The sequence below is a fragment of the Protopterus annectens genome, chromosome 12.part0, assembly GCF_019279795.1.
Source record: "Protopterus annectens isolate FY-2018-M chromosome 12.part0, PAN1.0, whole genome shotgun sequence".
Lineage (NCBI taxonomy): Eukaryota > Metazoa > Chordata > Ceratodontiformes > Protopteridae > Protopterus > Protopterus annectens.
This window is the reverse complement of record NC_056746.1, coordinates 524,326,534-524,341,392: the sequence shown is the minus strand read 5'-3', so window position 1 is coordinate 524,341,392 and position 14,859 is coordinate 524,326,534. Positions and strand designations below refer to the sequence as shown.

At 39.7% G+C, this 14,859-nt stretch overlaps 1 protein-coding gene across 1 annotated transcript in view; it reads left to right on the top strand.

Moving 5' to 3' along the window:
- The window catches only part of ATPAF2 (ATP synthase mitochondrial F1 complex assembly factor 2), a 332,165-nt gene that overhangs the window by 121,017 nt on the left and 196,289 nt on the right, over window positions 1-14,859 (top strand). Inside the window, exon 5 of the mRNA XM_044089664.1 lies at window positions 13,279-13,359. Coding sequence (XP_043945599.1) covers window positions 13,279-13,359 — 81 coding nt within the window. The remainder of the gene's footprint in view (window positions 1-13,278; window positions 13,360-14,859) is intronic.

The following is a 14,859-nucleotide window of genomic DNA, read 5'->3' as shown; positions in this document are numbered from 1 at the left end:
AAGTGATTGATAAACAAATACACAGAGTAGTAAAGGCAAGAGGGGAGATGAGCAGTTCAGATTTGGTTTAAGATTCTGGATAACTGATCCAGTGTTTGCAGTTGGACCAATAGTGACAAAGCTGTAGATGGAGAAGTCCAATTGGGCATTCCTAGACTTAGGAAGTCCTTCAGTGGATCAAAGTCGTGGATACATTGGTAGAATTAGTGCATGATCTGTATGAGGACTCTGTAACGCAAGTACACATAGTGTTCAGACTGAGAGTGGTTCCCAATGGGAGTGGCCATGCATCAGGATTCGGCTCTGAGCCCACTGCTGCTTATTCTGGTGAGGGACTACTTTAGCTAACAGGTTGGAGAGGACTGATCACAGAGCTGCTATGCAGACAGTGTGGCATTATAAACAAAGTCCGAAGTGGAAGGAGAATGGAATGCAAAACTGAAGGCACATGAGATGAAACTGAGTACAGAGAAAAGTGTGTCATCGTAGTAAATGGAATATGTCAGAAGCACCTTAAAGTAAGGATAGAAGGAAGTGGAACAGGTTAACAACTTTGAGTATCTGGGAGGGGTGATTAAGGAGAAGGCAACTCAGAATGAGGAAGCTAGAGCTAGCATCATAGGGGCTGCAGCCAGCTAGCACAGTGTGTGACAGAATGCCAGTGAAGCTGAAAAGTAAGGTGTACAAAACAGCGGTGATCAGTATTTTCTTTATGGTACAGAAACCTGCATTGTGAAGGCTAAACAGCTGAAGAAACCAGAGATGATAGTGATATGAATTACCTGAGACAGGTGGTAGGATACACACTGTAGACAGAGAAATTATGACATCAGAGCAGAAGCCAAAATGGGTCCAATTGCATAACAGGTCAGAGGGAACAGATGATGGTGGTTTGGACATGTGTGCATGAAAGCAGATGATGATGATTTGGTGAAGATTTGGAAGAGACAGGAAGAAGGCAAGAGGAAATGAATATGTCCAACAAAGGGACAGATATATTGCATGAGAAAAAGTCCTGTGATACTGTGGCATTGATTGTCAAAGAAGGTAGGAAAGTGGCACTGAATAGAAAGATGTGGTTGACACTTCATGCAATATCCTAGCCCCGTGTAGAAAATGGGGGTGGGAATTTTACAGTAGGTGTGTGTATGTTTGTAATTGTTTCTTTAAAATAATTTGGTATGTGACAGGAAGGGACTCAGATACTTATGGCAGCAGTGCAAGAATTAATGGAACCAGTATTTCAGCTTGCGTGTACAGTAGATGTGCACTTCTGCCTTCTGAATTCCTGCAGCACCTAAGTAAGCATCACGCTGTACAACTACAGATAATAGTTAAATATCACTGACTCCCTGGGATCTCGCCTGTTTCATACTCTGCCCAAAACATTGTCATTTTTTGATTGGATAATTGGGCTGGTTTCTGTTTCTCTGCCTTTAATAGCCAGTATTTTAAACCAGTTGTACGTATTTGCTCAAGCTGTTCAAAGCTGCAGTGAGAGGCCTTCTGCCATTTGGTCTGCTGTGATATTGGGAAAAAAGTGCTTATTTCCAGCAGTTTCTGCACTTCTGTTTTACTGTATAGCTGTGTAATCTGTGCAACTGTTTTTTTTTCTCCTACCCACCTGCATAGCTGTTGTGGTAGTCTTAAGTCTTGGTGGCTTTGAGTTGCCCACCTCTAGTATAAAGTTGATACTGGACAACTCCCCCCCCCCCCCAGTCACATTACATCAGCTCATTCTACTGTTTATATTGAGAATTTAGTAAAGGCCCACCCCTTTAGCTTCTGAACCTTGAATTATCTCATCTTCTGTCTCTTCACTTTCTACTAAAAAAAAAAAAAAAACTGTACCACTTTCCATTTCATTTTGCTGTTTGTGCTTAGGAGTAAACTCCATTTAGTTTGCTGTACTTATTACACTGCTTTATTTGTGCTGTCTGCTACTGTTGTGACTTATGAGCTACTTTTTCAAAAGCAATCTACTGATTAACTATATTTCATTGCTATCTACTGCAATTCATTACTGTTTAACTGCATTTTTGTTGCTGTTTAACTATTTTTTCATACTGCAAGTACTATTCTTTTGACTATAAGTGATTAATCTGTGCTTCATTGTGAGTTTTTCTTACTCAGTTCTTAACCTTAAAATTGAGTATCAGAGTCTAGATACAGGTCTGCAGCATCCAGAGATTCAGCTGCATGTTTTTTAACCCTTTTTGAGGTATTCCAGCTACAAGTTTTCCCTTAGTAGCACTTGTTTTATCATCTAGTAGTACTACTCGTAGACCTTCCTCCCTTTACCCTCTGAGCTCTTTTAGTTTCTGATAAATATGGGTGGACAATTTTCTACATTTTCTCCTGCCAGTCTGGTCGATATGGGCATCCTGAGATAGTGTAGCAACTGCCTGATATACAAGGACAACCCTCTACTACTACTACCACATAGGAACACAGTTTGTGAGAGATGCAAATGCATCAAGCACCTAGTGTTGCTCTCTTCCCCACATACCAGTATATCTGGCACTGAGAAGGTTGGCAACATGAACACCACACCTCAAACACCACCTACACCTACACAACACACTCCCACATATGCGGTGGCCCGCAACAAAAGCATACCCAGACAAATGAGACCTCTGAGGCATAAATGCATGCAAACTCTACTGCCCACCACACCACACGTAGTCCACACACCTGTGTCTCACAGCTACTAAGACTTAAACATAGACCCAACATATTAGTCATAAGAGACTCCATTGTGAGACAAAGGGCTCTCTTCTTAGGAGTCCTCTTCAGAGATCCCTACTGAGAAACCACCCCAAAAGAAGACATGTAAGAGGAAGCATCTGGATTCCCTGTAAGAATCTGTCACTGAAGGCACAGATTTCGATGAAGGGGAGGGTTCCCCCTGGTCGTCCCCTGTAGATGTCTCCTTTGTAGACATCCTGGAAATTGTAAAGCAGAGGGGTAAGTGGAAGTCCCAAGACCCATCCTCTGAGGAAACCATGTACTTGCAAGGCTTAGGTGCTCACCTATCTACTTCCTGGGTGTCCCCACCCGCTGACTATCTTATCAAGCTAATCACGCAGTGGGCTTGGAAAGCTCCCGATGCCATAGAGCCTATTCCCCGGAGACTGGACAAGATACTATCACCATCGGAAGACCACCAGTATTGGGCCAAAGGTTTGACAGTCGATGCCATGGTGGTGGTGGCTGCCAACAAAAAGTAACTTGCCGATGAAAGTCCTTCTGTACATCCACCTAACAGAGTTTAGGACTGCGGATAGGTTTGGAAAGTGGGTCTCTACTTCAATGACCTTCGCACTTAGGTCTTTGAACTTTCTGGCATGCTTTACTAGACTCCAGAAAGACCTGATCAAGGAATTATCAGAAACTCTAGCTGGGACTGTGTCTAATGAGGTACAAGATAAGGGAGTCTCACAGCTAGCCACCCCAGTGTCTATATCGAACTCTTCCATGCAGCTCATCTCACATACAGCCGAAGGTACAACTAGGGCAATGGGCTCTAGTGTTACCATTAGGCAACATGCCTGGATGCACTTGTGTGATTTCACGGAGCCCTTCAAGTCTTCTTTCATTGCTCATTTTGACAGATCATCTTTGTTCAGCCCCAAAGTAAAGGGCACCCTAGCCAGGTGTGAAAAGGATGGTAAAACCCTGTCTACTGTGGGCATTTGTTTTTCTAGTCCTCAACAATCCTTTTCCAGGAATCAGAGGAGTGGAAAGATATGGTTCAAAAAGTCCCAGGGACCTTTCCAGGATGTACGTGGCAACAGCTCCCCTCTGGGCAGAAGGGGGAGCTCAGATAGAAGACGCCGACCCTGGGCAGAGGTGGTCCACAAAACCAGGGAACCAGAGACTCCTCTGGACAGCCCTACCAGCGCTCCTGAAAGGAGGCCGATTGCTTACCTCTGGAAGCAGTTGGGGGAAGACTTTCACTGCACTCAACAGCCTGGCGACAGATAAAATCTGATACTTGGGTGCAGAAAATCATTACCAGAGGCTATCGCATCCCTTTCACCCTTTTGGCATGCTCTTTAAGAAAACTTCCCAATGTTCCACCACATCAGAGGGATCAAGCAGCCAAAGAAATTCAACAGCTACTACAAAAAGAGTCATCCAAGAAGTCCCACCTGACCAAAGAGGGTACGGTTTTTCTCTAGGTTCTTTTTAGTGCCAAAAAAGATGGGTGTCTGGAGGCCAATATTGGACCTCAGCCTTTTGAGCAACTTTGTTCAGCAGACAAAATTCCAGGTGGCCACTGGTCAGTCTATTCTCCCTTTTCTAGAGGAAAACTATTGTATGTGCTCTATAGACCTTCAAGATGTGAATTAGCATATAAAAATGGACAAGTACTCAAGACTGTTCTTCTGCTAGTCATTACCAGTTCAGAGCACTGCCCTTGGGTCTCATCACATATGGTGGCTATCACAGCTCACGTGAGGTTATGCTGATTCCAGGTGTTTCCTTATCAAGACTGGCTCCTCATTGCCCCTACCAGGTATCTACTGATTCAAACCATAGATTTCATCACATGTCTGTTCAGTACCCTGGGCATAATTGTCAACTACGAAAAGTCTCAGCTGTCTTCCACTCAAGATTTGGAGTACATAGGAGCCCGCCTCAATACAATTTTATGCATAGCTTCCTTACATTTTCACAGGCTCCAAAAGATAAGGTTGCAAGTTCAGTCCATTTTACCAAAAAACAAGGTGCATGCTCTTCTTATTCTTCAGGACCTAGGATCCATGGCAGCAGCTATCAACTTGGTTCCACTAGCAAGGTTTCATGTGAGAGTACTTCAATGGCTTCTAGCCTCACAATGGTCCATTCTTTATCACCCAGTGAATCATCTAATCCTGCTAAAGGAACATTGCAAAAAATACTTGTCCTGGTGGAAGAAGTCTGGGGAAATCCTAATGGGCCATCTCTTTGTTCCCCCTCAGCCCAAGGCATTATCCGGGAAAGACAGTCCAAGGCACTTGGTCTCCTCAAGAGGTCAATTTGCACATCCGTGTCCTAAAAATGAGAGTAGTGCTCCTAGCATCGCAAGCCTTTCAAGCTGCGGTTCCTCTGGGAACAGTTGTGATCCAATCAGACATGTCAGTAGTTTGGTATCTCAACAGAGGGGAACCAAGCTTTACCCCCTCTGCCAAGAAGCTGTCAGAGTTTGGCAATTGGCATTTTCCTCCAACTGCTTTTTTGTGGCAATGCTTTATCTCGGGGAGATCCAGTGTGATAGCAGACAAGTTGAGCAGGCACATTCTACTGCCTCACGAGTGGTCTCTCAATTCCAAAGTGGCAAAGAAAATCTTTCATCGATGGGACCAGCCTTGTGGTGATCTCTTTGCCTACCCAATCAACAAGTGCAGCAGCAGCTACTTTGCCCTAATCTCCCCTCAGGGGGAGTCCCAGAGAGATGCTCTCCTTCTTGATTGTCCCTCTCGTCTTCTTTTGCCTTTTCCCCCCATTCCCCTTTTCCTGAAGAAAGCTCAAATGTTGCAAGTCAAAGTGATCCTCATTGCCCCCTTCTGGCCCAGGCAAGTTTGGTTCCCCTTTCTTTGGCCTCACTTGCTTGACCAGCCGTAGTTTCTGTACTCAGTTCCAGACCTGCTGTCTCACCCGCAAGGGCTGCTACATTCTGATTTTCACTCCTTCAAGCTCACAGCTAGGTTCCTCCAATTCCGTTAATCGCCAGGCAGAATAATATTACTTCTCCCATCCCAAAAATTCTTCTGGCTTCCCACAGACCTTCCACCAGGAAACTATTCCAGTAAATGGAAAAGATTTTCTATTTGGGCCTCTAAAAACAGTTTAGATCCCTTCTCTGCCCCAGTTGCTCTGTTCGACCAAGGAGCTGTTGCCTCCACCATTAGACTAAATATAGCATCCATTTCTAATTTTCACAATGGAAACAACCATTCTTTAATTTCCCATCGCTTATGCAAAGTGTTTCTCAAAGGAGTTTTATGCATTAAACCTCTGTTAAAGAACCCATTAGGTCTGTGATGTCTTGCCTTCATTTTGCAATGCCTAGTACTACCTCCCTTTGAACCAGCAGCCACTTGCCATCTCAAATTTATTTCCTGGAATATTCTTTTTCTAGTGGCTCTCACTTCCGCCCGAAGAGTATTGAAAATTCAGGCACTTTGTGCCAAACCATCATACATCATCTTTCATAAATACAGGGTATCGTTGAGGACTAACCCTTCCTTTCTTTCTAAGGTGGTCTGCGAGTCAAATATTAATTAATCCATTGAACTACCAGTTTTCTTTCCCACTTTTTCGAACAAGGGTGAATATCGTTTGCACTTATTGGACATTCATAGGCAGCTAAGGTTCTACTTTGACAGGACTAAAGACTGCAGGGCTTCATTTTGTTTCCTTTTCAGGACCAAAACTAGGAAAACCTGTATCAAAAGTGATCCTATCTAGATGGTTGAGAGATTTTTGCCTTCATTTATGAACATAATTGAAAACTGTGTGTCTGTAAGAGCAAATTCAACCAGATCCATTGCCACATCAGCTGTTTTTCATTCCAAAGCTTCTCTAGATGAAATATGTGCAGCTGCAACTTGGGCTACACATCATACTTCTCTCACTCATTACAAATTAGATATGGTATCCAGGAGAAGAGCGTCCTTTGGCTCTATGGTTCTCAGGAATATCCTTCCATAAGGCCACCCAGGGAATAAACTAGCTGGCGACTCTGTCCCAGTTGTCAAGAATTAATGAAGATTGACAACATCAGATTAAGATGTTATGTACTCGCCATAACATTCCATCTGTGTTGTCAATCTTCAATTCATTCTTGACATCCCACCCACCTTCCCCCTCCATTAGATTTCCTGGAAGATTGAACCTTTTTCCTGGATTTTCATTAGGGCTATTACCTTGGACATTGCTTCTTTTCATAATTTCTGTCTTCTACTTGCTTTTGTCTGCCAACTTGATCTGAGGTAATGGAGATAGGGGCATTGTAGGTAGAGACTTAGCTCAAGAGTTTTTTTTGGCTGGTGCGAGCTGTATAATGGCAGAGTCTGTTCCGAGGATCAGAACCGTATCCCAATTGTCAAGAATGAATGAAGATCGACAACATAGATGGAATGTTATGGTGAGTACATAACTTATTTTTTGCTTACACAGTTAAATGTTCAAGTGGTAAGGGTAATATTAATCAAGCCAAAATTCAAATAAGGAAGTCACATTTGATTTAACTCGCATTACCAAGCAGCATTAGACTTTAAAACAGTGCATACGTGTGTACAGTCAGGAAGCAAGGCTTTCTCTTTTCAAGATGGCTCCCTGAGTTCACGTGGGTTAACTCCAGGTGCTCTAGTTTTCTTCCACATTCTGAAGATGCGCATCTGGAGTGTTTCTTCCCGGACCTTTGCTGAAAATGGGCCCTGTCCCAATCAGGCTTTTTCAGTAAACAAGTAAATAAAATGAGAACACTTAATATAATGAAAAGTTTTCCTTTAGCAGTAAATGTTTCAGCTTGTCTTTCAAGTTACAAAGGAGGACTATATTTTTATCTTGCATTTCCATGGAGACAAGCTGATAATAGGGTAATACAAAGCGGGGACACTGTTTTCTTCAAGGCAAAAAGTTAAAACCTGCGTGCTTTCAGAAAACATTCACATCTAGGAGGGGAATAAAGACAAAAACAAGACACCAGTTAGTGTAAGTAGAAGCATAGCATTAGCATGGATAACCTCAGTTTTAGGTTAATTAAGGCTTGTGTCTATTTCAGGCAAGTGTTCTATTAGGAGGGTTAAACTTTGTTATTTGAAGATGTACATAGCCATTTGTGTTTGTAATGTTTTTTTTTTAGTTTGTGGGTTTTCATCAAAGCAAAAAATCTTGTAAAATGTGATGTAGGTTCCACTGTTTGCTACAGTTTGAAAATATTTTTTAATTAAAACCTGAGTGCCATAGTTCTGTATGCAGGCAGGGTATAAATTGTAACATCTGTTTGCTACATTTATAGTAAGTAGTTTGCTACAATTTAGAAAGCTGCTTTATTTAATTAAAATATGAGCACTGTAGTGTTCTGTATAGGCAGAGTATAAACTGTAGCAACTGTTGGCTACAGTTTAAAAAAAGTACAGAAGGGTGGGCATGTTGTGCATCTGGCCACCTGGATGTGTGTGTCAGAAAGAATGTCCAGTTCTTATTTTTTTTTCACCTTAATGAAAGGGAAGTGTGGGTCTAACTGTAATAAAATATTATTATAGTGAAGTGCTTTTTTTTTTTTTTTAAGAGCGGAGGGGGGGGGTGGAGTGCTGGTTTGCCAGGAAAATGAATTTGAGGTTATGGTTTGCTGATCAAAAGTTAAGTTATGATGGTAAAGTGCTTCATAAGCCAAGTTAATTTATCCCTCCTATGAACCATATGATTGCTATTTTTGAAAGGGCATGTGAATTAAACATTAGGGCTTATTTTAATAACTTCAATAGTAGGAGAAATCAATTTATTAACTTGTCTATGGAGGAGACAAGGGTATTAAATTAATTGGTCAATAATCATGATGGTGCAGTGATTGTAAACAAGAATGATTACATTTATGCCATGTTAAGTATGTTGGAAGATGATTTTTACGAGGAAAGTAGTATAAATGAAATTAACATAGCTAATATGAAACTAGATTTATTGATTGACGACCTGTTATTCCAGGGTCAGATAGAAATGGAATATAGTTTTTTAGTAAATCCAAATCCAGTGGTTAGTAGCGTATTTGGAATCCCCAAATTACATGAAGGTCTGAATGATGTGAAATTCAGACCTATTGTCGATGGTAAGCGGAGTGCAACTTGCTTTGTTAGCCAATATTTAGATCACCATTTACAAAAAGGATTAACCAAATTCAGCTACGTAACCAAGGACTTATGACATTTTTTAGAGAAATTGAACGATACTATCATTACGGAAAATATTATTTTGCTCACAGTAGATGTGTGTAATTTATTTTCCGTCATACCACATGAGAAGGGGCTTACATGGCTTGAATGTCAATTACTGAAAACTGGCTTATATGAGCAGGATGAAGTCAATGTTTTCATTGCACTTATGGAAGCAGTGTTGACCAATATTTTTTTGTATTTTGAGGGGCATTATTACAAACAAACAACAGGGGGGCCACCTGTGCCCCAATATATGCCAATTACATCATGGCATATTGGGAACAAGAATTTGTGTTTTTAAGCCCTTATCAGGTTTACATCCAGCAATATACTAGATTTCTGGATGATATATTTATTTTGTGGACAGGGGGTGTTGGTGAAATGATGGCAATTTTGCAATATATTAATAGCACTGTGGCCTTTTTGAAATTTACCCATGAGTACAGTTTTGATACAATAACCTATTTAGATGATAGTTTGACAGTAGATCAAGAGGCAAAATGTTTTAAATCTACTATTTATAGAAAAATTACATTTTCCAACTCTTTAGATTATAGCAGTTTGGCACCCTCACAATCAGAAAAGATCTATAGTTAAGGGACAGATGGTGAGGGCTGCCAGGATGGTAAATACTGAACAGGACTTCTGTCAGGAGTTGAAATATATGGTGGTGGTGATCATTAGAAGGGGATACCCGGAGGGTTTATGTTTAGAAGTGAAAGATGAAATCGTGCGTAAAAGAAAACAAGGTGTTTATATGCCCATTTTACACACTGGAAGGTGTTTGGAACAAGATGTAGTATTAAGATGTCAGGATGATCGTAGTATTGGAGATGAGGTGGAAGTGATGTATTTTGTGGCTACTTACAATTTAGAGGCTGATTGGTTAGTCAGGATGATCCAAAAGAATTGGGACATCTTGAAATTGGATAAAGACATAGATAAAAAGATGGAGGGATCTGTCCAAAAATATTTTTTAGAAAGGATAGATGATTTAAAGAAATTATGGAAAATGGTCTGAGGGGTAAACCTGTAGTTACTGGTAGACCTTTTGGGAATTTCAAATGTGGTAGATGCAAAACTTGTAAGTTTATATTAGAAACAGGACCCAACATTAGGATTAATTCCAACACCATTTTTATAATTGGACATTTTAATTGTCAAACTCAAAATGTGGTGTACATAGCTGAATGTGACTGTTGTCCTGCATTTTATGTAGTAAAAACTTGTTTTAGAGAGAGAGTTAATGAACATCAATTGGACATTCAACATTCTAAGGTGGTTAATGCCGTAGCTAGGCATATTTGTGAACATCCGGAACACAAGTTTAAATTCTGTGTCATTCAGCATATTAGAGCAGATCCCCAAGGTAAAACATTGGATGTGCATCTTGATATAAGTGAATTAAAATGGCAGCTAAGGTTAGATGCACACCATTTCCCGGGCATAAATGATGCCATTAGCATTGCCCCAATTTTGAAATTTAAACACATTTTAGGTAGATGAAATATACACATTTGTAGATAAAAGGCATTTTTATTAAGTGAAATTGCCATTGTAAAACCTTATAATATAATAACCATAACATTCACAATATTTTTAACATTATAATTTTAATATTTTTAAATTCATAGTTTTGCAATGCAATTGTTGAATACTAGTTTAGTAATTTTTATGATACAATTTTTATGACAGTATTTTTATGTGGTAATTTGTTTATAGGTATTGTCTCTTTAAGTGTTCATGAAATGGGAATGTGATTTTTTTATTGGATTAAAGGTAGAATGGGTGGGTATTTAAATTGTTGCATTGTAAGTGTTCTGAAGAAGTCTTTACGGTAGGACGAAATCTAGGTCAACATTGTACATATCCTTGGACTATTCGTAGTAAAGTCAGTTTGGTTACTGTTTCTCAAGTGGAATTTTGATTTGGAGTTCTGGTTCATAGAACTGGCCCAATGCGCTGGTTGATCCATTTCTGCTTCTCAATACGTGAATTCAGTAATAGGAATGCTGAGATAATTTGCATATTACCCAAGGTATAATAACTGAGCTAGACTAGACAGAAATTGTATTTAATGGAAACATGTGCATTTATTTGAAAGTGTTAACACATATTCAGTAACTGTTTTAGATCATATGCCAGTAATTACTTGGATAAAAACGCAGGGTAATAAAGTAAAGGTGAGACATTGGTGCTTCCCCACCTACTTTTAAGGAAGGGGAAGTGTTAATTATTTGGGAGTTATGAAAGCTAGAAAGTACTCCAGAAGTTATAGCTAGTGGAGTGATAATATGCAAGTGGAGTTTAAAAATAGGGTAGAAATAAAAGAAAAAGAGATCTGGTTATGAAATAACAAGAATTATTTAGAGGGGATGACAAAGGTTAAAGTACTACAAAATGAGGGGAATTTCCTAGAACAAGAAGAGATGCAATTGCAGAGTGCTAAAGAGAAAGCAAGGTAGTACCAGGATAATATACAAGCATTTCAAAAGACTACTATTAAGAAACTTTTTTTTAACTCCAGAGCACAAAACTGTTTTGCACAACAACTTAGGCAATAGAAAGTTGAAAGAGTTGCTGCCAAACTTGGAGAACGTATAAAAAAAATAACCAGAGCTCCTGTAGAGATTTGAAAAATCTGTATAAAACAGTGCAGTGGGGAAATAAAAAAAAAAAGCACAAATGGAAATATTTTATGGAATATTTGAATATGCTAGACTTGGAGGTAGATGAGGCTCAAGAATTAACAGTTAAGATAAGATTGCTTGCTCGCTCACTCATTCTCACACACCACATAAATCCACAGGCAATTTGGAGGGACACCTGTTGTATACTGCACAGCTCTGGGATGTAGTAGGAAAGTAGAGCACATGGTTTAAAAATAAAAAAAAAATGCAAACACGGAGAACGTGCAGACTACATAGAAGGTCCCCAAGCTGATTACTAAAGAATAAAGTGTTATGAGGCAAAACCATGCCACTTGATAATTAACATAAAATGTTTAAAAAAAACAGAGCTTCTGACTGAATATTAAAGCACTGTAAGTCAAACAACTCGCTAAACATTGAGGCACTATACACCTTATGGCCAGTTTGTGAATTTTAAAACACTTTGAGCCACCTTTATACTCATTGAACCAAAACACTCTCTAAACTCTACAGCTGCATAATGGCATGTACTGTTTTTAAACGCAATAAGCTCCACAGAAGCACACTGCATAGCAACTTTTGTCACGTGGTATATAAATCGCCTTTGGTTGTCTGCATAATGTAAATGCCACACACCAATCAGTCTTAAGTTGGAGAATGCATTTTGTTTGGTAGTGATATTGTCATGCATAACCTTTATTATTCACCCAAAAAAAAAGTTCAAATTAAGGTACCAGTTGCTTTTTTGTCTTGAGAATAAATTAGATTTTAAGAAGTATCCAAACACTTGCTGGTGATAACGTACACGTTGGAACAGTTATATGTCTTAATTGATTTAGCCTTTGCAGTTACACTCGTCCATCTTTAGCAAGCATTTAGTATTGAAGTTTCCAGCACTGGCCACTGATCCCCCCGGCTGTAACGACTTCAGTGCATGTAGTTCTGCATTGAAGATGTGAATGTGAAATCCTAATTCTTTACTACTACTACTTCTGGCTTTTCCCGGTTAGGGGTCGCCACAGCGGAACTCCGGTCCGCTAATGATTGGCAGTAGATTTGTACGGTGCTGAGGTGCCAGCTCGATGCCCACCCTTCAACGATGGCACGCCCTACTCATGTCTTTCGAACGCCACTCGACCACGGGGAGGACATGCAGAGTCCACATAGATGGCGCTCCAGCCAAGAATCGAACAGGAGAACCTCTTGCTGTGAGGCGACAACACTACCGCTGCACCAATCCTAATTCTTAACTGTGGGCTTAATTGTAGGCTGATGATTGTGTCTGTAGAATGCCTTTCATTTTTAGAGAGAGCTACATGCCATTATGTAAGTGCAATATTTGTTTATTGTATCCATAGCCAGTATTATTTAACTCACTCAAGTACAATACTAGACAAATAACTTAGCATTTCAATCTGTAGTGTGTTTTGTATTACTTTAAATAGGTAGTCAATTTAACTCGGGAGTATTCTGTTCTTATTTGAGTGTTGGTAAATGTATCTCCTCTTTTTTGCGTTTATTGGGAGTAGTAGTATATTTGTTAGTTTTGTTTATTCCTCTACTTGTGTGTTTCACTTTCCTTTGTAATCTCAAGAATTGAGCTGATGCATGAAATTTCGTTTAGGCTACAAGTGTGTAGTTCTAAATGACAATAAAGTGTACATTGACTTTGATTATAATGCTTTCTCTTTCACTTTTGTCAGTTACAGAGTGGAAGAACCTCCAAAGCTGGTAGAACTGCAAAGGAATGAATGGGACCCAGTCATTGACTGGGCTGAAAAAAGGTACCAGTTTCTTTTTGCAGAATCACAGTTGGTGCATTTCAAGAGTCTTTAGAAGTCTTCCAGTTTTCTTTCTTTCAACGTACCTGACCTGTTAAAACACATTTTCAGCCTTCTGTTTGTACTGTTGTTGTTACATACACTGTGTATTTCAGTCTGTAAACGTCACCCAGTTTTGTTTATACAAGCTAGTTAATTTTAAAGTATTGCTAACATGCTAAGACCTATTAGGTATCTATAACTAAAACTGTCACAAAAATAGTGAAATGTCCCATTTAAATCAACTACTAAAATGGCTTTCTCATTTTCTGTAAGCAGTGAACCACAGGTGGTCTTCATACTTCAGTCATCTTTTCTTGGGGGCAGTACATTGTCTTAGGATAAACTGGTTTATATATAAAACAGCACATGCAAAACTGGTGTATTTCAATATTTCTTATGCTGCAGTTGACCTGTGTTTGGCAATATGCTGAGACTGCTGAGTAGTCAGTGGATCACTTTCTTTTTTGAAAAGTTGAGGGAGGGATAAAGCTCCCCTTAAGTGTCACATGGCTAATGCTAGAGAGCATCATCATTAATCCCCTCTTCTTCACTTTTACATGCTTTCTGTTTTCATTTTTGTCAGAGTGGAAGAACCTCTAAAGCTCTGGATCACTGCGACCAGATTACCTAGATTCAACATTTACTGTCCTGAGTGGCTAGTTGAAAAGAAATTAAGGTTTGAGGGCATTAGTGTATTAACATTGAGCACACCTTGTGTTAGCATGCTATAACTGTGTGTTGATGACCTCTGGCTGTAAAGTCTGTCCTCGTTCATTTTTTTCCCAAATATGCAGAGAGAGCCTACAGTAAGACTTGCCTTGTTGAGATGTGTTAAGGTTGCCAGAGGATCCAGCTCTCAGAAGGCTGTACACACATTGGGGGTGGGATGCAGGGATGAGTTGGTGAATCATTTCATTCATTTCAAAAGAAGTCAGGAACATGTAATTGATAGTCTAACTGTGAAACTAGTTTAGTCAGAATGGATTTGCCATGTTTTTTTGCATCAGTTGCTGTCTGGTGGCTGATAGCTCATTGAGGTGGAACTGGCAGTGTGTTACATGCCCTTCCTTGAGTAGCATTGGACGGGGCATGGCCACACATGTGAAACTGGGGAGGCTTTGTCCCTCCTCCATTTATGCAAAATGGTAGGCTTTGTCCCTCCTCCATTTATGCAAAATGGTAACTTTTATTTGGATGATTTTCATGCAAGCACTTTTTTGAGGGTGTGGGCTGGTGTGAATCTTTTTTTGGTCACATAGTTTAAAATCACTGGCTATCAGTTTTAATTGCAGTTTTGTACAGTATCTATACTTAGCTGAGTAAGGAGGTTAATCATATTCCTTGTAAACTTTCAACTGCATACTTACTTTTTCATGACAGTAATCAAATAAGAAAAGTTTGCATCATTTGCAGTGGTCTCGAGTAAAACTTCAGAGAGTTTGTATTATTAGAAAAGAAAAC